We start from the raw sequence: 21,220 nt of genomic DNA, 5'->3' as shown, positions 1-21,220 counted from the left end.
CTAATCTGCAAAGTGCCTGTGCAGTGCTACAACCCCTGGACTGTTGGGACCAGCAAGTCTCGACATGTTCTCGATGATCCAGCTGTCTTGAGCCTCAGTAGTGTCCCTGGACCGCTCCGGTGGACTATCCAGCACACCCCTGGGCTACCTCGATAGAACCATTGCTGTTTTGCATATGCACCCGAACTTTGGTGGCCGCCAACTTGTGGTAGAAGTCGCCTTTCTGCTGAATTTCAGCCTCCCAGACTCAAGTGATCCTGTCCTGGAAGGACTTATACAACTGCGACTGGAAGGACGCCTGCCGTTGTCTGTGTGCAGTGGCCGTAGTAACTCGCCTTCCCCCATCCTGTGAAGTGTCCTGAGGAAGGCTGCATTGGTGCAGCCTACATTTTCTCCATCGCCAAGCATTGCACTCTGCTCCTGGACCCAACTTGAAGAATCCTTGCACCCGCAGCTCCTGGGCACCTCCCACCAGAACCAACAGCAGGAAATCCAACCTCCAGCGTTTCCCCATTTGACCTATCTAGTCATCTGGGAAAATGGGAGTCAGGTGGGTAAGTAAAAGCAAAGCATTTGTCTCCCCCTGTCCTCCATAGGATAACATTGAGAACAGGTCTCTTTGTAACCTTCCATTCCACTGCTTTTAGGTTGTTGAACCTAGTAGTGCAATCTGATAGATAAGGACACATTGTTGCATCTCTTCTTCTGAACTATCACCAAAACAAGTAACTTACCTGCTACAGATAGATTCTGCAGGGAAGCATTATCTTTCCTGTAACTTTTGGGCATAACGCCCCACTCTCCTTAGGAGTTGGACTGCTGAATATCACTTGTGACTTGCTTCCATCTTTACTGCATCACTTGCATTTTAAGAACCTATGGTGACTGTATGGGATACATTACTCACCGTAATCGTATTGCTGATGCTTGTATCTGCTTAGATTGACATGCTGTGCATAGGCCTTCATCTAGTGGAAGCTGCGGAGTATTACAGTTGTTTTCTGCGGGGTTTTTTTTTCTGTGTGCTTAAGGCCTAGAATAAATACTATATTTTTAAACATTGCTGTCTACATTGAATTATTGTGTGCTTCACTATGTGGGCAGAAGGAGCACCCCTGACCTCACACACACTTGCCTGAGAATAGCCTTGATTGATCTCCATTGCTACCTTGATTGGGTGTTGGCTAACCTCTCAGTTCACTATAACTAGGAGTGGCCTCCTAAAATCTGTCCACCATGCTAGATTCTAGAAATTCATCTTAACCCCCCCCCCCCTCTTTCACTGGTGCACATAACCAGTTTGCTGCCCTGTTTGATCTGCATCACCATTTGCGGGGCAAAAGAGCTTGCAAATCTACAATTTGCCTGCATTCCCCGGTCTCGGCTTTGCTCTGCTTCAATGACAGCTATACAGCCTGCAGGCTGGAGCTTTTGTGGGCATCCCAGTGCTCTACCGCAACTCTGCAGCCCTGCTGTTTGGACCTTTGCCACATGAGGAGACTGCAGGAGCCTGAAGTCTTGCCGTCAAACTTCAGATGGCCCAATGACCCTGCCTGGTGGTCTGTGCATCCATCTCGTCATCCGTGAGGGTCCCTGCTTCATTTTGGGGCCGATCCACGGCGATTCACCTGCAGTATGAGGTCTCCAGAGGAATTTGAATATGACTGCCTGTGGACATCTTCAAACCCATGAGCCAACGACCAAACACAACAGTGAGACGAGTCTTCCCCACATATTTCCTATTCTATTCCAGATATTTCCCATCTACTGCAGTGTTTCTACCTTTGTGCAGGCCCTAGTGGCCAAGACCTCGTCTCTCAAACTGCGTTATTCTCCACTGGTTCTGCATTGGGCGCAGAGTCTTGCTTAGCTTAGTACTTATTTGGACCTGAAAACGTCCAATGGTGGCCAGGCTAGTGCTTGTGGGCCTTAGGCAATGCAGTTTTTTCCTACAACAACTACATTTTGACTTAAGCCACATAAGTCATATTCTGAATTTTACTTTGGGTCTAACACTTGCTTCCTTCTTTGTTTGGAACTGCCTGTGTGGCCTCTCATCCGAGAATCGGAAGAACCTTTCTGGGGCATCCAAAAATACTTCCTTAGATTCTTAGTACATAGTGATTGGATTTCTGAAGTTAGCGTAACTGTGTGCTTCGTTAATTCTTATAACATTACCATACTTTAGCAGGTATAGTGTTTTGTGTGAAGTCTGTGTGAAATACTAAAGTAGTGAGCAACCCATAGTAGGTTGCCAAAATGTCTTACATATATGTATAGTATCATTTCTGCGTTAGTGTGATTGTGTAAATAAATTACAGTACCTGTGCCACTCTCTCCTTAGCTCAGCCTTCATGGCTTAAGAGAGAGGTAAAGATAAACTTTGGTTGAGACAACTTTGTTGCCCGGGGTTGGCTTCTATAAGTCCTACACCAGTAGATAGGTAGTAAATTAAAAAGAACTGCCTAAAACCAAATCTCTGAGGACATAACAAACAAGGTGGTCTAAGAGGATGGGGCGATCAATGGTGTTGAAGGCTGGGTAAAGATCGAACATGATCAGAGCTCGAACACTGCCTCCATTTACCACCATACGCAGGTCATTAGGTGTGGCGACCACTACCATCTCCGTACTAAGCTTGGGTCTAAAGCCTCCTTGAAAATTGTTGTGTGCTTTTAATGAAATCTTGTAGCTCTGTCATAACTATAGCTTCCATATGTTTGCTGGAATAGGGTAGCCGAGAAACACGATAAACTGAGCAGATTAGTAAGATCTAAAGAAGGTTTTTTCAATAATGGCATGACCACAGCTCTTTTAAGACTGCCTAGTATTAAACCAGAGGGGAAAGATGGATTAATGATGTCACAAACATCTTTTGGCCGCCCCGAGGATTGCCTCTATCGAAATACACGAAGAGCATGATTCTTGGGGGTACCCAGTTACCTATATTTTGGCCATTAGAAGTAGAAGTTGAAAATCTTTGATGAAACAATGCAGGAGATGCTATCAGGTCTGTTAAATCAAGGGGGAACCGTGGCACTAGAGTCTTCCAGGAACACCAGCATTTTGAGATTCTGTCAGAGAAAAATGCCAGATTTTCACAAAGCATTTGCTAAAACTGAATGGAGAATGCAAGAGAAGAAGGCAATTGCAGTTCTTTCAGGGCTTTGAAAAGTTTCTGAGAAAAGGTTGGGACTGTAGAGTATGTGCAGTGAAAATAATTGCATCTCTTCCTGAATAATACCTCTTTGTAGCTGGGGTGGGTCTGGATGAGGATATTACAGGGATGAGGTGCAGACTAAGGGAGATGATAAAATGGACAAGGTGTGGGTCAGAAGGAGGCAGCATCATGGGTGAGATGCAGATCGCAAGAAGGTGGTGCCATGGGTGAGGGGACTCCCTTGACAAAGAGGTGACATGGGCAAGGAGAGGCCTGGAGGAGAAACAGCAGTCAGTAATTAGTCTATGCAGTGTGAATGGTGAGGCTCACCTGTCCCCTGCACCCTGCAGTGTCTCTCTTTCCAGTGCTTTCTCTTCCACAATACCCTTCTCTAGCTGTGGATGAAAGCAAAATGATTACAGATCAAGACTGAAAATGAAGTGAATGTACAGACATGAAAGGCTGAGGTACACGTCATAGGAATGCAGTGCAGGAGACGTGCAAAACAATAAACAATACAATACAATACAATGTGCTGCACAAAAAACCCTCTGTGAACCACAATCCTCTGGAAATATGCTTTAGAAGGGGGATAATTGGTTCTGACCTTCTCAGCCCTGTCCAGAGTCATAAGACATAGTACTGATTAAGTGTGAAAGACAAACAAAAGGAGGAACGAGAAGAAGCAAGCATGTTAGTTACATATGGAAATGCAAACCTTAACGAACAAGCTGAATAACATATGGGGTGTAAAAATGTACATCAATGTTTCTACCCAGTCAGCACTCCTTGAAGACGGAAATGCGACTCAGCTTTGAACAATATTAGGGTGTAAAAATGTACATCAATGTTTCTACCCAGTCAGCACTCCTTGAAGACAGAAATACGACTCAGCTTTGAACAATATTACATCTGTATGGACTCCTGTAGCACTGGTAATTTCCACTTGGAACCCTCACCTAACGTTCCAAGAAAAGAGCGAGAGAGAGGGGTGTGGGTTTTCCCATACCCCAGAGACTAGGAGTCCTTGGGGATGCCCTTGGCGCGTTCGGGGAACTACATTTTCCAGAGTTCCCAGAGGGTGGCATACGTGCTGGGACTTTATTCTGTCTCCGCCTCCCTTGCGCCTTTTGCCAGTAATTGAGTGATTCTCTGAGGCAGCACGGGCAAGCATTTCAGAGACTCAACAGTCTGTTTTTCCCGAGCAGCAGATTATTCAGCTGAGCCGCATCGCAGTTCAATTCCCTGGTGTCTCCAGTTTATGACTCTGAACCTGGTGATGGACCTCCGCAAACCGATACGGAGGTCACTGTTAAGATGGATTTCTACAAATCAACCTTTGTGGGAAGATTTTAGGGGGCCACCCTACTTATGAAAGGGGAGTCTCGAGCGTTTAGCCAAAACCCAATCAAGGTACGTGAAAGAGCAGTCAAGGCTTAGTCTCAGGAGTGAGTGACAGTGACAGCTCCATAATGGCACTGCAGCCAGTCTGGGGTTGTCTGCTGAGCACCCATGCAATTTTATCAGACAGTTAAGCAGTTAACCAACCTATAATGTCATTATTTTCAACGTACACATTCAACATATCCTTGGGAAATCTGGGATGAGAGGAGGACCCAGAACCACTTCAAGACCCTCTGGATGAGATTTGGAGACCCTTGAGTTCTAACCGACTCTAGGTGGAATGCTCTGTCCTTCTCTTTCTCAACTATCAAATTCCAACTTTCTCTAATTCTCAGCTCTTCTTTTTAAAATAAAAATAAAACCCAAAGCCTAAGATGTGGAAATAGAGGCTTGAGATCCCCTCTCTTCTTCCTCACTTGTGTTCTCAGTAGAATTTGTTAAAACAATACCATTGCTACTTCCAGGCCCTGCCCCAGCATTGACTGACTCACTAGTCACAGGTAAAGTAGATCTCCTCGACTCTTGATAATCCACCATTCTCTGTACAAGATCAGCTTTAACATCAGAGGAGGGAAATCCCTTCTCTGTACACATTTCTGTTTAGGTTTTCCATCTTTGGAGTTGCAAGAGTAGTGCTAGTGTATGCTTCCATTTTAAAAAATTTTACTGTGATATCGATAAACTAAGTACACAAGTACAAAAATAAAGAATGAAAAATAAAACATTCTAATATCATTATACAAACATGTTTACATTAATACACATTTCTCTAGCATTAACTATTATGTCTGAGAATTAATCATTTACAATAGTATATGGTCTAAAAATAGACAAGCTTATTCACACATTCGCCATCTTAAATTGATCAAATTAACATGATGCAGATATTTAATCACAGGTAATGACAAGGATAGTTTGTGGCCTGCCATTAGCTGTTGCAACATTCTATTATAGACAGCCAACCTATATTATGAACAAACTTTCCAAATACCACAATCCTCAGTTTAATAAGGACCGGACACTGTAAAATTATGTTATAGATTCTCCAATACTGCTCTCACAATACTTACATTTAAATGTGTCTTCTTTCAAGTTTCAAGCAGACAGTTATAATTTCACCCGTTGGTAACAGATTGAACTTGAACCGTAACAACTGGAGCCGCCAATATGCATTCAGCAACTTACATTAGGGCTGGATATGGACCAAAAGTTATATCTCGATATGTTTGGGCTGAATGGTGATATATGATATATATTTTGATATTGTGTATGTGGGTTAAAGGCTCAGTTGTAAGCCACCAACTACATGTGAGATGTCACAAACACCTTTATTTATAAGACACTGATCAAAATAAAGTGCAAATGTAGGGTTCAGGGTTCCTCTTCCTGTTTGAGAATACACATGGTTGTGTAAATATTGAAATATAAATATAAAATTGTAGTATATGTAATAATGTATATATCTCGATGTTAATGATATTTTCTCATCCGGATCTACGTGATTACGGCAAAGTGGGAAATTTCAAATCCGAAAATATTAAATCGCAAAATTCCGCTGCGCACTGATCACATACATCACGGTCGTCGACATCCTGCATACCTTTGCCATCGCACTCTACTTTTCGGCGGCATACACAGAATTGTGCCGCTGACTCTCCTGTGTCCCTGCAGCGTTAGTGGGTTGGACCTGGCACCGCAGGATCCCCTTTCTGTTTTTTCTTTACTGTCCCCCGCCTCCCTCTGAAGCTCAATGCTAAACATGGGGAGCGGGGAACATCCCTGCTACCAATGTTCAGCATTATGGGATCTGATTTTTCTGTGCAAGTCGAATGCGCAAAAAATGCACATTCAGCTTTTTTCCCCCCCACTATTTTTGGGCAATGCCATCTCATCCTATATCGATTTTGAAAATATATTGTTATATCTCCAAAATTCGATATATCGCCCAGTCCTAACTTACATAAGTATCGCCAGAGATATCCAAGTTTCTTTTCTCCCCAAAGGCAATGACCTTACAATACTAATTACTTGGTATCATCTATAGTGTTAGTCCAACCATTTTCAGTTTTTGTGTTGCTGCAGAGGGTTGTTAGACTACAGCATTAGCCATTTCCCCAATGGAGGTTTCCATTATGAGATACAGGTATGGTATATTCTACAGGCCTATTACTTTTATATCCTATCCTGTGTAATCAGAATTATAATCTAGTAATACTCCAGTGCATCTACACTGAGTACTAAAGATCTTATTCCACCGCTGCCACCATCTTCTTAAGATGGTTTTCTAAAATCAACCCTGGGGGTAAGATTTTAAGAGTCCACCCTAGCTACGGAGAACAGGGAATTTCAGAGTTTAGCCAAAACCCAATCAAAGTACATGTAAGAGCAGTCAAGGCTTAGTCTCAGGAGTGGGTGAGAGTGGCGTCGAGCCTCAGGGATTACACACGCAATTATTCAGCTTAGACAGTCGCTGTATAGCAATACAACTATTTATTAGACCGTTAAGAACACAGTAACAAATGTAACTAGCAGGTATATCACAAATATGTACATTCACCAGTAGGTTCACTTACAATGCATCAATCCAATACTTTACCAGGGAAGTCCGATGCAGATACAATTAAAAGAACCAACATCATCCCAATTCCCTTTTACTGAAGAATTTCAGCCCCGAGATGTGTGGGGCCTAGTGCCCAAAACACACAGGTTCCAGTACAGGTTACTCCAGGGAAGGTATTCTCAACTAGGATTCAATGGGCTTGTGGTGGTAATTTAAATCAGTTCAAAACCATTTCAAAGTTAAATAAGTATTTGTCCAAAGACATGCAAGTAACTCCTCTCTATCCCAGTCCCAAGACTAGCCAGGGGCAGGATACTTGACCCAGGTTTGAAAACCAAAATGTAAACACAGAGGGAGTTAGGGGACAAGGGGCTTTGCACCCATTGTTACCCTATGGAGGACAGGGGGCCAGAGGAACAGTTACGATTACTTAACCCCCTGACTCTGACTTTCCCAGCTCACACTGTGGATCATCCGGGAATAGCTGGGAATGGAACTTCCACCCTTTGCTCATTTGAGGAGTGCCCAGGGGTTGCAGGTTGGAGTGCTTCTGCTGGTCGGGTCCATCAGCAAGATACTAGAATGAAGAAGAATGCAGACTTCCGTGGTGAAGACCCCTTCAGGACACTTCACAGGATGGATGAAGACTCGTTCCAGCAACTGTCACCACTTTCAAGCGGGTCACAGAAGTAGCTCCAGCACAGCCTCCTTATGGCACAAGCTCGCGCCCAACAAAGTTCTGGGTCTTAACGCAGATCGGCTGCAGCGAGGTAGACCACGAGGGAGCTGGTCAGTCCACCAGGCACTTGAGTAGTCATCAGGACTAGTTGGTCCCACAACTACAAGGGCTGAAACACTGACAAGGGTCTTCGGAGATGAGACAGACAAGCATTGCTTCACCAGGCAAATCACTGGAGGGGATGCTGGTCCACTGCAGAAGTTGTCCTCTGGTCATCAGCGGGCTGCTTATCTTCACAGGAACCTTGGCTCCAACGCAGATCTGAAGAAAGGCTGCAGAAGCTCTCTTATCCAGATTTGGGACTGGAAGCAAGCCCACCAATGGTAAGGAACTGCCACATTCAAACAGTCATTAGCTGTCCAATCAGAGACAACTACAGGTCATCACATCCGCCCAGATGTAGGCGCTCTGGTACAAAGGGATGAGGACTTGGACCAGACAGTCCCTTTAGCTCACACACACACACACACAAGCTCAATAGCCTGCGAAAGCAGCAGCTTTCCCTGGCAAGTGCATGACTTTATATGGGATTTCCTGGTCTCAGAGGGCAGGCAGAAGGCCAAATTACAATATGGCCAAAGAACATGCAAAAAACCGTGTGGCACAGCCATCTTTGTGTGCTAGCCGCCTGTAGTAGCCATTCGCAGTAAACGTGAAAGTGCATGAGTAAAAAAATACAAAAATGGTAGAAATGTTACTGCTCCACCTGCTTGTCTTAGACACACATGGGTTTAAGGTTGCTTTTCAAAAGATTACAAGTTAAGAGGATACAAAGTATTCCCATTGCACTCCACTGTAAGGTTCTGTGTACAATATACAAAATACAGGAATATTGGCTGGTTAGCTGTGTGTTTCTGTATGTTTTCTGAGACGCATCGCGCAGCGCGGCTTGTCGCTCAACAATTATAGGTACTTTCCTCTAGTATGAACGAGGAAGGAAGGAGAAGGAGGAAGCTCTCCAGACTGGCGGCAAATCCAGTGTTATGCACTGCTCTCGGGAGAAGCTCTGTGGATGCTGGCACACCTTTTTGGAAGATTATCAGAGGTGAGCCCTGGGGTCTTAGGATCCTGAGATCTCCGAGTTGCATCGGCCTCTGCTCCAACTTTTTTTTTTAGGCCAACTCTACGTGAGGGCTTGCTCCCAAAATTTGAAACATCTGGTGGCTCTTTTCCTAAACCAAGAGAGCAGTGGCTAGCTGCTCGTGTTTTGGGACAGTCCAACTGATTAGTGCTCCTCCCTGGCTGGGGTGTTACTGGGGTGCTGGGAGGAACTAATCTGCATGGTCCTCTGAATCCACTTCTGGCTGGGGAAATGGAAAAGCTGCATTTCTTTCCTGCGACTCAGAACCAAGCTAACATCCCAGGAGACCCCTTTACAGCAGAACAACGTACTCCACGGCTCTCCTTCATCAAAGAGACTCACCCCAGTGCACATTGCGTCGATGAAGGACGCAAAGACTTGGCTGCATGACTCGAATGGGGGCCTTGAATGTAGGGGGCTGATCCACGCCCTAAAAGTGAAAATAAAAACTGTCCCAAAAATACATGTGGTGACTGGGCCCCTGTCTTCTAATGATGGAACTTTATCCTTCGACCAAGCCCCTTTGAACACTTCTTTGGGTGGGATTGCTGGTCCTTCGGTCTTGTCCTTGTCCCCAGCCTGCAAGGGCTTTGAGGACCTAACTGACTCTGAAACATTACAGAGCGAGAACGTTGGCTTGGTTAGTCCGACCAGGGAAACAACTACTGGCGATGCAAGAAAGAAAACATCCGCACTGCCTACTATGGGGACTGACGAGGTGAAGGGGGACTCACCCCTCAGTTCTAGCTGGAATGTCCAGGCTGTTTTCCTCATCTGGAGTCGCTTCGGATGGCTTCGGATGGCCACATCATAAGGCAGTGATCGGAGACCATAGAAGGGAGTTCTGTGGCTAACCCCTGTGTCCCTCTAACACTACAGTGTCTACAGATGGCGCTGGGTGGCAAAGACGAAAAGGGCCCACAGACAGAGGAAGATCCAACATCTCCACACTGTGCCGCAGGGGCAAAGAACATTCAGTCGGAAATCCTGAGTGGTTCCCTGAACTTTCATCAGATAGTAGAACACGTCCTTCCTCCTCAGACGCCCAAGGCTCCCCATGGAGGTCCCTTATAGGAGCCGGGGTCGCATAGGCGCCTCAGAGACGAGGTTTCAGGGAAGCTCTCCCAGCCGGTCTCCCCCTTACTCCCATGGACCTTGTCTCGCTTGATTGGGGTTCAGCCCAATGGGTCCGTCCCAGACTTTCAAACTCAAACATTTAAGATATTGGAGACACCGAAGAAAGAAGAAACGGATCTTGACAGACATCTGGCCTCACAGAACCTGCAACACATGCTTGAGTTCTTCACGATAATACAGCAGCTCCAGCTCACTGTCCAGCAGCATGACTGCCAGGTACTTCACTGCCCTCCATTCCTGAAATATTGAATAATACTGCACTAAGGTATGTAATATACACTTTACAGATCGACGATTGCACACAGAAATGTGTTGTTATAACCGTCAACCATACTGATCCACTTCTCCATTTATAGGAGATTTTACATCACAAACCAGGCGATTCATACACCTGCTGCGATCGTACCTTCAGTGCTACCTAAACATAGGTACGCAAACCATTCATTAAAATCTATAGTTGATCAGTCACTTTAAATATGCACTACTCAACAGTGCTTGAACATTTTGGGGACAGCAGAGACAACACAGCTCTCAACTGTGTCTCATCTGTCTTTATTAGGTATCCAATGTGACTGCTGCAAACGAGACACTACGAGTCCCATAATCCTCCCCCTTTTGTGGGGACACCTGTGGCCATTAAATCCCACAGGTAAGCTGTGTCTTCTATTTCCTCAATAGTCACTAAATGATTGAGTCATACATTGTAATTACACATGAGCAGTCCCCTCACGCTCTTCCATTCCCTTTTCAGCTTGACTTGAACATCTTGACAACATTGTCCGCCCCGTCCTGACAAAGGCCATAAGAAAAAACGGCTTAGATGCCCGTAGAATTGGCCGAAACACCTTGGTGTAGACAAAACTTTCCTTGTAACCACAGTGTCACATGTTTTTCCACTGTTCATGTATTGACAAAGTCTGTATACTTGTCTTCCAACTTGTTTATTTGTATTAACCCCTGTCGTTTCTCAGATATACCGACAGAAGTAATAGCATCATGTTATTTGTATAATTGTATGTGCAAGGATTTGCGCTTGTTTTTTACGTTTTTGTGCAATTTGATTTTGCTTTACTTTGTAACGGATGATGTTCAACCTTGAAACCATCAGCAATTGTGTGTTATCAATTACAAACATAAGTACTTCAAAACAACTAGGTGTGGTACTTTTTCTTGCTAGATGGAAATGGTGAATGAAGAGTTGGGGGATTGAGCACTTAACCCTTTCACCTTTTTTGTTGTTCACTATTGAGCCCTCGTGGGCAGAATAGTTTTTTTTTCCAGGAGCCCTTTTGTATAATCTACTTAGTACAGCCCGTTGTTAGGCAGAAACCTATGCAGTTCCCTTTGGGAACACTGCAAAAGATTTAGGACTACAGGTATTAGCAGTAAACCCACTTGGTAGCAGTCTGTACCACCCAGATTTACCTGGTAGCTGTGGCTGAGCAGTCAGACTTCCCTCAAGAAGAGTTAGGCAGTATGCAAAGTATACACAATAGGCCCTCAGACACAATAATCCAAGCAAACACTGATCAGAGCTTTGGTATCAAGGTATATAATTATTTATTTAAAAACACACTGTTTGAAACACTCCAGCACTCTTATTGTAAAACACTCTAAACACAGTTACTATTATAATATATACAACCCTTATTCCTTATCAGATAAGTCTTAGATAACACCACTTATTTCCATACAGAGGGGAGCGCTTAACTATAGATGGCACTTCAATAAGTTTATGAAGAAGGGAGGGAAAAAGACAGAATATGGAAAGGTACACCACTCTAGGATTTAGGAACACTAATAGCAAGGCAGAAGAGCAAAAGTCACTTGTGAGCCAAAGTTCATAGGCTGGGCCCACTCTTAGAGAGAGCCAAGCACAAATGCGCCCAAGATCACAGAGTTACACTAGGCTTAGAAAGTCTTGCAGAGAGTTCGAAAAGAGTTTAGAGAGGCTCAGAAAAGTTTAGCCAGGGTGTCCCAGGCTAGCCCAGGTTCAAAAGCCGGGTGCAAAATCTACCCCGTACAGTCGATGGCAAGGGAAGCCAGGTGGGACACGGTACCTTAAGTGGGAAAGATCCTCCAGCGGTGGCAGTTCATCCTGGCAGCGGGTGCAAGTCTCGTCGTCGTCCAGGGGAAGAGAAGATCTCGACTTGGAGGAAAGATGAAGGTCGTTGCACTGCCAGGGAAGAAACCAGCCGCAGAGTTTTCCGGTTAAAGGTATTACCCTTTATTTCGCGGTCGTGGTAAAACGTGGTATTCCGGTTGCCGGGGTGCTTGGCACAGGCAAGGCGGTCATGAGATGCGTCGGGAAGGCGAAAAGACAGTGAAACTGGTTATCCCCACCAGTCAAAGGAAGAAGACTCTCCGGCGGGAGTCTCCTCTGTCGTTGGGAAAAGTGGTGAGACGGTCCAGCAGGGCTCCACCGGTGGGGTCGTCGTGGCAGGTCGGCTCAGCTTCTACCTCGTCGGATTCTTAGGTCCTGTGGCGACTTCTGAAGTTCCAGTCCCCAAAGCCCTGCTTTTATGCAGAAAACCCCCATTCACTCAGCCTAGCTGTCACCCAAACATGCTAAGTGGTGAGCCGGCCGGCTCACCACTTGGGCCAATCAGGACGGAGTGCGACTTGAGTTGCCTAGGCAACTCAGTCCAGGGTGCCTAAATCCCCCTCCACCTCTCCTAAGTACCCCAGACAGAGTGGCACCACTTTGGAGGGCTTCTGTGGAGAAGCCTGCCAAAAAGTGGAACAAAGGGCTCGACTTGGGTTGGAGTCACAGAAGAGAACACAAACGCCATTTTAGAACCGAGTTTTGGCAAAAAATACCAACCGGAGAATTAATATTAAATAAATAAACCAGCGGTATGTTCGAGGCTATCGTAATTAAATAAATAAAGATAGTAGCCTCGAACAATGGGAAAATCCCATAGAGAAATTTTCGCGGTTGAATATAAAAAGTAGTATCCACTGCCACCAGCCAAAACTCGATCAGGGGGGACGGAGACGTGCCCCCTCGACTAACAGACCCCGGGGCAATCGAATTGCCCCAGCCAGTACGTCCACAATATGATGGTTTGTACTGGTTCTGTTCAGAATTCAAGACTAGTAAAGTCAATGGTGACTTTACATGCCCTGGGAGACAGTAGTCAGTTTCAGGGTTTGGAGTCTATACTGGGGGGTCAGTATGACACCCCTGTGTTACTGCACTGAGGGTGCTGTGTGACACACATCACAAAAACACATGAAGCCCTATGGAGTAAAAGACCCCATAGCCCATTAAACACATCTAGAGTCAAAGAAACACACTCAAATCATGCCCAAGAGTGAGGGTAAAAGAGTCTCACTCTTGGCAAGAGAAAAAAATAAACCCCAAAAATCCAGCAAATATGCTGGGGGACTCACTAGGTTAGGAAATTCAGCCTAAACAGAGAATTCTCCCTAACACCCGTGTCTGCGGGCACCACCACGACTTTTTGAAAGGATCGTGTCTTTATTCATTTTTTGATAAAGTAAAAACTTTTAGACAACTTTCACATGAAAAGGTGAATATAGTGTTGTATACGGACGACCATTTTAAAAAGCTTCTTGGGACTACATCCACTCTCAGTAATGAGGAGGGGATCATCACCAAAGGCATATCGGAAGACCAACTTGAGATCCTCAACCAAAAGAAAAAGAAGATCATACGAACTGAAATGCATGGCAAGTTCATGCTTGAATATTTAAAAGCAGGCATCATTTCCGAAGGGTTACAAGTACGCAATATCCCCAGAGTATTTACAGACAATCCTAAGTTCATCAAGAACTTCAGTGGAGTGGGTAATAAATGTAGTAGAGATTGGTTGATTCTCGTGATAGATACTGCAAAGGAAGAGTGTGACAAACAAGGGACAGAATTAGCTGACCTAGAAACAAAGTTTGTAGAAGATGAATCTATTCAAGAAGCCAAAGAAAAATTAGAAAAACTTGAAATTGAAGTTGACAAATTCAAAAACATTACTATTGATAGGAAAGTAGCTAAATTCAAGAAAAATCTAACTACATACTCTGAAGAAAGGACATACCCATATCTACGAACGACCTACTACACTGATATTCAACAGGGACAAGGCTACAACCGCAGAAACAGGGGTGTAACTTTTTCGGGCACCTCCTCAAGTGGCAGTGATAGTAACTCAAGTACGGCGGGACCCCTTGGACAACAACAATCGCAACCAGCCTTTTTTCACAGAGGGGGACAAAGAGGAAGACCCAGGAGGAGACCCTTACCTTCAGGGCAGCAGATGCGCACAGGGCAGTACCAGGGACCTCAAATGGGATACCAATCTTCAACTTATCCAAACATCTGATTTCCAAAGCCGAGTTGAGACTTCTTGGAAAGGGTTTATCTTTTGTGCCAGCACAAAAAGCACAACCTTTTGAAACAGAACTGGAACTTCGCAGATTCTTTAGAAACATTCACCTGAAATATTTTTTCAAGACAGATTTACCAGCAACCAAAGAAACATCTAGCAGTGAGGTCCCTTCTTAACAAGATAATATCACAGGCTTCAACCAAAAGTCTTTCTTCTCTCCTTCTCCATACACGATCCCGTGCGAGATTGAGGCTTTCGAAAGGATAGTAACAAGGACTGTTAGGGCAGGTTTCTCGAAACAGAATTTTTATCAAGATAACCTGGAATGCGAAGAAAGGACAGCATTGAGGGTTTTGCAAACTGATCAATCCATCACGATAAAACCGGCCGACAAAGGTGGCGGCATAGTTGTCATGAACACCTCAGACTACAACACAGAATGCATACGGCTATTGAGTGATGAAGAAGCCTATAGACCTCTTAACCACGATCCCACTTCAGAACTACAAGGGGAAATCAAAAGCCTTACCCAACATGCCTTCGAAGAAGGCTGGATCTGTGAAGATGAAAAACTCTTTTTGAACAAAGCTCATCCAAGGACACCAGTGTTCTACATTCTGCCTGAAAATCCATAAGAATGCGGAAAGACCACCTGGAAGACCCATTGTCTCGGCTTGTGACTCACTACTTGAACCACTATCACTTTATACCGATTTTTTCCTTAAACCTTTTGTAGTTCGGATGCCCTCCTATCTTAAGGATACCACCAGTACCATTTTACTCCTTGACCAAATTCATCTGAGTCACAATAGTCTACTAGCCACAATGGATGTAGAAGCACTGTACACATCAATCCCACAAGAAGAAGGACTTGTAGCCATCCAAGAAGTCCTTAATACCAGAAGTGACACTGTCTGTTCCAACTGAATTCATTTTGGAATGTACTAGATTGGCCATGTCAAAAAACATCTTTTTATTCAACAACCAGATTTACCAACAAACCAAAGGTGTGAGCATGGGGGCCACCTTTGCCCCCGACATCGCCAACCTTTTCATGGCACAATATGAAAAGACTAACATCTTTTGCGACCAGAATCCCTACCGAAAACCTATTGAGTTGTGGAAACGGTACATCGACGACGTTATACTGGTAGGGACCGGGACACCGACCGAATTGCAGGAATCCCATCAGTGGCTCAACCAACGTAACCCGCACATTAAGTTTACTATGCAATGGGGTCACCATCAGATCGATTTCCTTGACCGTCATATATAGAAAACTGGGGAACATTTGAAGACAGAACTATACCAAAAACCGACAGACTGCAACAGTCTGCTACACTTTCAGAGTTATCACCCTCAGGGCCTGAAATACATTGGCCTATGGCCAATTCTTAAGGATCCGGAGAAATTGCACGGATACAGACAGATTCAGGAGTCACACAGAAGATCTGCAGGTCAGACTGACAGAGAGAGGATACCCCAAAAAGGCGATCAGAGAGGCCAGAAAAAGAGCTGCGCATACCCCAAGAGAAGTTTGTCTAGAGGTAAAGCCTAAAAAATAACTTGATAGGCTGGTTTGCGTTACCACTTTCAGCCCACTAAGCAATGTGTTACAAAAAACCATCAGAAAGAATCGGCATTTAGTGAAACAAGCAGGCACGCAGAGTGCCCTGTTTCACTTTCTAAAAGAACAAAAACCTAAAAGACCCGCTAGTCCACACCTTTCTGGAACCCACGACACAAACGGATAACATACTGTGGAATTTGCCCTTGGTTGTGGGACACTACAAATGCGGAAAACGTGTGGCATGTGCACTCACCCTACAGAAAAAAGTTTTTGAACACAAGAAAGTTTGAGATAAAATAAAAATATATTTAAAAAAAAAATTTAAAAAAAAATGGATAATGAAGGAGCATACAAATTGCAACACCTAAGAGGTGATCTATATCATTGAATGCCCCTGTGGCCTACTGTATGTGGGAAAAACCATCGGCCCAATTAAGATGCGTATATCAGAGCATCGCTCTTGCATCCCAGATAAACCGCTGGTAGATCATTTCAACCTCAAGAACCCTAAGGACACAGATCTAAGATGGTACATCAATCAAAAGGTAACACCGACCATAAGGGGAGGAGACCTCAACAAGACTCTCACTCAACCAGAACAAAGGTGGATCCACAAACTGGATACTGTACACTCAGGTCTTAATATCTCCATAGAGCGGAAATCTTTTATATGATCCCACCATCTGAATCTCCTGTGATATCTGACTATACTGGTCATAACTCTACACCTGGTTGTCCCTTAGTTTTTTCATCAGGACACAGATGGTCTTCACTTTAGGCCACGAGATTGCTCATTGCACAAATCCCCGTTTTTACACCAGGAAAATAGATCTTTTTCAGGAGATAGAATTACTGGATTTCTGTATGCCTTGTGGACACATGTATTATGTCCAATTGAACTATGCCACATGAATGTTAAATCATAATGGATGACACTGTTTGTTGTCTTTACATCCGTTCTTGAACTATTCTCCTATGTATTCATTGTAGCACATATGTGTCCATTTGCCTTTGGTCACTCATTGCGCTGTCTCTTTTAAGCACGGACTGTACGATTATGCCGTTGTGTATACACCTCTTTCACCGCCCCGTTGGTTTAGTGACTTTCAAATAAATGGCTCAGTCATTATTCTTTCATCAGACAGGGTTTTAGCAATACCCCGCAAAGGCTTTCACATCCTGTGCCTACCTCCTTTTATTATAAAAAAAAAATCAGGAACTTGGGGGCGACATTTAATAGACACTCATTCGGCTCTTTAGTGGATTTTAGTACTGCAGGCGATACCGTACCGTTGCCATGGCCACGGACGTAAACACCCACTCAAATTCTTCGTTCATATTTAACTAGACGATCCACTTCGAATAATCGAGTCGCTAGTTGCAACACGGATCAGGCAGGTATATCAATCGCATGACATCTAAAAAGATTTTTTCGCCTCCTCTGTGGATCCGAACATGGGATGTGTCTCTGTACCGTTGCCATGACAACGGATGTACACACCCGTTCAAAATCCTCTACTTTTGTATGTTTAACTAGACAACCCACTATAATTAGTTGGTTTACCCGTTGTCACACGGATTAGGCAGATATGCTAATTGCACGCCAGTATTTTGGGTTTTCCCATCCCAACATGGCCGCCAGTACTTAACCACATTGTGACCTAGCAACGGCGTTCGCATCTCGATTTGGCTGTGCTTTCCTTTCTCCGAGGGAGTTCCTAACGATCATACAGCAGCTCCAGCTCACTGTCCAGCAGCATGACTCCCAGGGACTTCACTGCCCTCCATTCCTGAAATATGGAATACGACCGCACTAAGGTATGTAATATACACTTTACAGATCGACGATTGCACACAGAAATGTGTTGTTATAACCGTCAACCATACTGATCCACTTCTCCATTGATAGGAGATTTTACATCACGAACCAGGCCATTCATACACCTGCTGCAATCGTATCTTCAGCGCTACCTACACATAGGTAAGCAAACCATTCATTAAAATCTATAGTTGATCAGTCACTTTAAATATGCACTACTCAACAGTGCTTGAACATTTTGGGGACAACAGAGACAACACAGCTCTCCATTGTGTCTCATCTGTGTTTATTAGGTATCCAATGTGACTGCTGCAAACGAGACACTACGAGTCCCATAATCCTCCCCCTTTTGTGGGCACACCTGTGGCCATTAAATCCCACAAGTAACCTGTGTCTTCTATTTACTCAATAGACACTAATTGAGTCATACATTGTAATTACACATGAGCGGTCCCCTCACGCTCTTCCATTCCCTTTTCAGCTTGACTTGAACATCTTGACAATATTGTCCGCCCCATCCTGACGAAGGCCATAAGAAAAAACGGCTTAGATAGCCCGTAGAATTGGCCGAAACACCTTGGTGTAGACAAAACTTTCCTTGTAACCACAGTGTCACATGTTTTTCCACTGTTCATGTATTGACAAAGTCTGTATACTTGTCTTCCAACTTGTTTATGTGTATTAACCCCTGCCGTTTCTCAGATATACCGACAGCAGTAATAGCATCATGTTATTTGTATGATTGTATGTGCATAGATTTGCGCTTTTTTAAAACATTTTTGTGCAATTTGATTTTGCTTTACTTTGTAACAGATGATGTTCAACCTTGAAACCATCAGCAATTGTGTGTTATCAATTACAAACATAAGTACTTCAAAACAACTGGGTGTCATACTTTTTCTTGCTAGATGGAAATGGTGAATGAAGAGTTAAGGGATTGAGCACTTAACCCTTTCACCTTTTTTGTTGTTTACTATTGAGCCCTCCTGGGCAGAATAGTTTTTTTTTCCAGGAGCCCTTTTGTATAATTTAATCTTGAATCGGGCAAATGTGATGCAGGTGATATATCAGATACCCATCCTTCGCTCTCTGAGGATATCCGGATTGTGGAATTCCCCAAGAAAGGCTGACTAGGTAGAGTGATTCTCCATTTAAAAACAAACAGCGTGAAATCAGTATTGCTTGAGGCGGCACACTTGCTGCTGCCCATGGGATACGACTTGGTAGACACTTCAGGTGAGAATACCTCTTCAGCTCCCCTCCGAGACTCGCCCTATCACAAGGTGCTGACGGGAAAACCGCTGGTATCAACTAAACAAGAGAAGACATGTTCGTACTGATGTTTTGGCGAATCACAAAACAGGATCATTCCCACAAGTACCCATCGAGGAGAGATTGGTCGACGCAGGACCACATAAAGGAGATTTAAGAATGAAAGTCACTGGAGGACGTCACGCAAAGAGTTTTTGTAAGCACAGATCGCCCACTCCAACACTGCAGGAGCGCGCAATTTACTAGGGGAAGCACAGATGCTTGTCTTCCCCCATCAAACTAACAATGACTAGCGCAATTCCAAATGGCTTTCTGGAACACAAGAGGTTTCTCCCACCTTAATACGGACCCCTTGAGCCTTTTGGGGATCTTTGACATCATCTGTCTACAAGAGACGTGGCTAACGACAACTTAAAATTTGGATGGATATGCTGTTATTCTGAATACAGCATACAAAAGGCTTAAGAGGACGTCCAGCAGCTGTTGACTTTTGAGAAGTTGGGGGGGAGGGGATTACCAAAACGGAGGTTGTTAAACCCTCCCCCTTCCTGCAATTATTATCTATTGCCATAAAGAATGAGGGCTCCGACAAGCGGGAATCGCTTCTAATTATCAATGTCTATTGGAACCCTCTGAAAGTGGCGACGGAACCTTTCCTGGACTCAATGACGGATGCTATGGAAGCCATACTTTTGACCCAGCCTCTCCACAACATCATCGTGGGGGGAGACTTTAACTGCCACGGATTATGTGCAATGGAGATAAACAAACAGGCAAACAACCTGCCCTCCAGGATAGGGAAAAGGAAATCTGAAAGACTGAGACTTTATAGCGTATCAAGATCTGCACATTTTGAATGGACAAGTGGGGGGGAATATTCCAGCGAAACCCACTTGGTCGGATCTGGCTAAAACCAGTATATTGGACTATGGGCCTCATTACGAGTCCGGCGGTAGCCTTGCCGGAAAAACCGGCAGGCTGCCGTCGGACCCGTAATACCATTCCGCCTCCGTGATTGCCGGAATTACCAGGGCATTACAACCCTGGCGGCCCGGTAATTCCGGAGGCAGAATTCTGAAAATCCCCATTCCCATGGAGTCCCTTAGGACTCCATAGGGACGGGGACTATGGAAACACCAGTTCCATCTATGACAGAGCCGGTGTTTCCATGTCCGCCTGCAGGCGGGTGGCGTTACTCCCGCCAGGTCAGACCTGGCGGGAGTGACACCTCCCGCCTGTAGAACTCGGAATCAGCCAGCCGGAAACAACGGTGGCAGCGGATTTACTGCCACTGTTGTTTCCGGACCGGCTGACTTGTAATGAGGCCCTATGTCTTTGTTTAAATCGACCTGATACAGCGAGTCACAGACTTCGAGGTGAAGGATAGAGACTGGAGCGACCACGCCCTTTTGCATGCAATATGGAAACGACATGGTATACCTTGGACAGAAAAAGTGCAAATTAATATCGAGACCTGCAGTGGTGCAACTTCTTGCAGCAAAATGGCCTATCTATAAACTTGTTGAAGACCATTATAATGACGCTGTGGCTGCACAGATCTAACGAAAAACCTACCTTCAGATGGCACATCGAAGACCAGATTTTAGATACATCACAAGAGATCATTTACCTCGGAAAGCTGTTCAATAACAGCACTTGTGATCAGCCTCGTCAAGATCATCTTAAAATCAGACTGAAGAGCCTGATATGTCAGGGGAAAAGAATCCACAAAACATATGGAAAGTTTTCTATTAAACCCATCCTGCCCTTCTATAGCCTAAAGGCAGTTCCTTCTTTGACCTTTGAAGCTGAGGCATTCCTGCTTACTGCCTGGGAACTTTGGGGTACTGTGGAGGGCTCCTTCTGAAGGAGAATCTTGAGGCTGCCCAGGATTGTGTCAACAGCTCTGATTAGATATGAGTTAGGGCTGATTTCATTAAATGGGCGAGTGGCATGGAAGACCTTATCATTTTACCGGAAAACCTTGATACCTGCGCCAGCGGCCCCTTATTCAATCCTGAAAACTAAACAAGAGAGATCAAACAAGGTCTTAATGGCACAGTGGTTGACTTGCTGCCAACAACTTTTGAAAAACTTGCAAGCAGATGTAGAGGAACTATGCAATTTTC

The 21,220-nt window shown here is 44.5% G+C and overlaps 1 protein-coding gene across 8 annotated transcripts in view; it reads right to left on the bottom strand.

Annotated features, from left to right (window-relative positions):
* Positions 1 to 21,220, bottom strand: part of IKBKG (inhibitor of nuclear factor kappa B kinase regulatory subunit gamma) — a 1,113,418-nt gene that overhangs the window by 636,537 nt on the left and 455,661 nt on the right. For all 8 annotated transcript variants that reach the window (XM_069645292.1, XM_069645287.1, XM_069645293.1 and 5 more), the window contains one exon: positions 3,491 to 3,555. In XM_069645292.1, coding sequence (XP_069501393.1) covers positions 3,491 to 3,555 — 65 coding nt within the window. The remainder of the gene's footprint in view (positions 1 to 3,490; positions 3,556 to 21,220) is intronic.

This window comes from Ambystoma mexicanum, chromosome 2p, assembly GCF_040938575.1.
Source record: "Ambystoma mexicanum isolate Mex_15411 chromosome 2p, UKY_AmexF1_1, whole genome shotgun sequence".
NCBI lineage: Eukaryota > Metazoa > Chordata > Amphibia > Caudata > Ambystomatidae > Ambystoma > Ambystoma mexicanum.
Note: the sequence above shows the minus strand (reverse complement) of the source record. Positions and strands in the feature narration are given on the sequence as shown.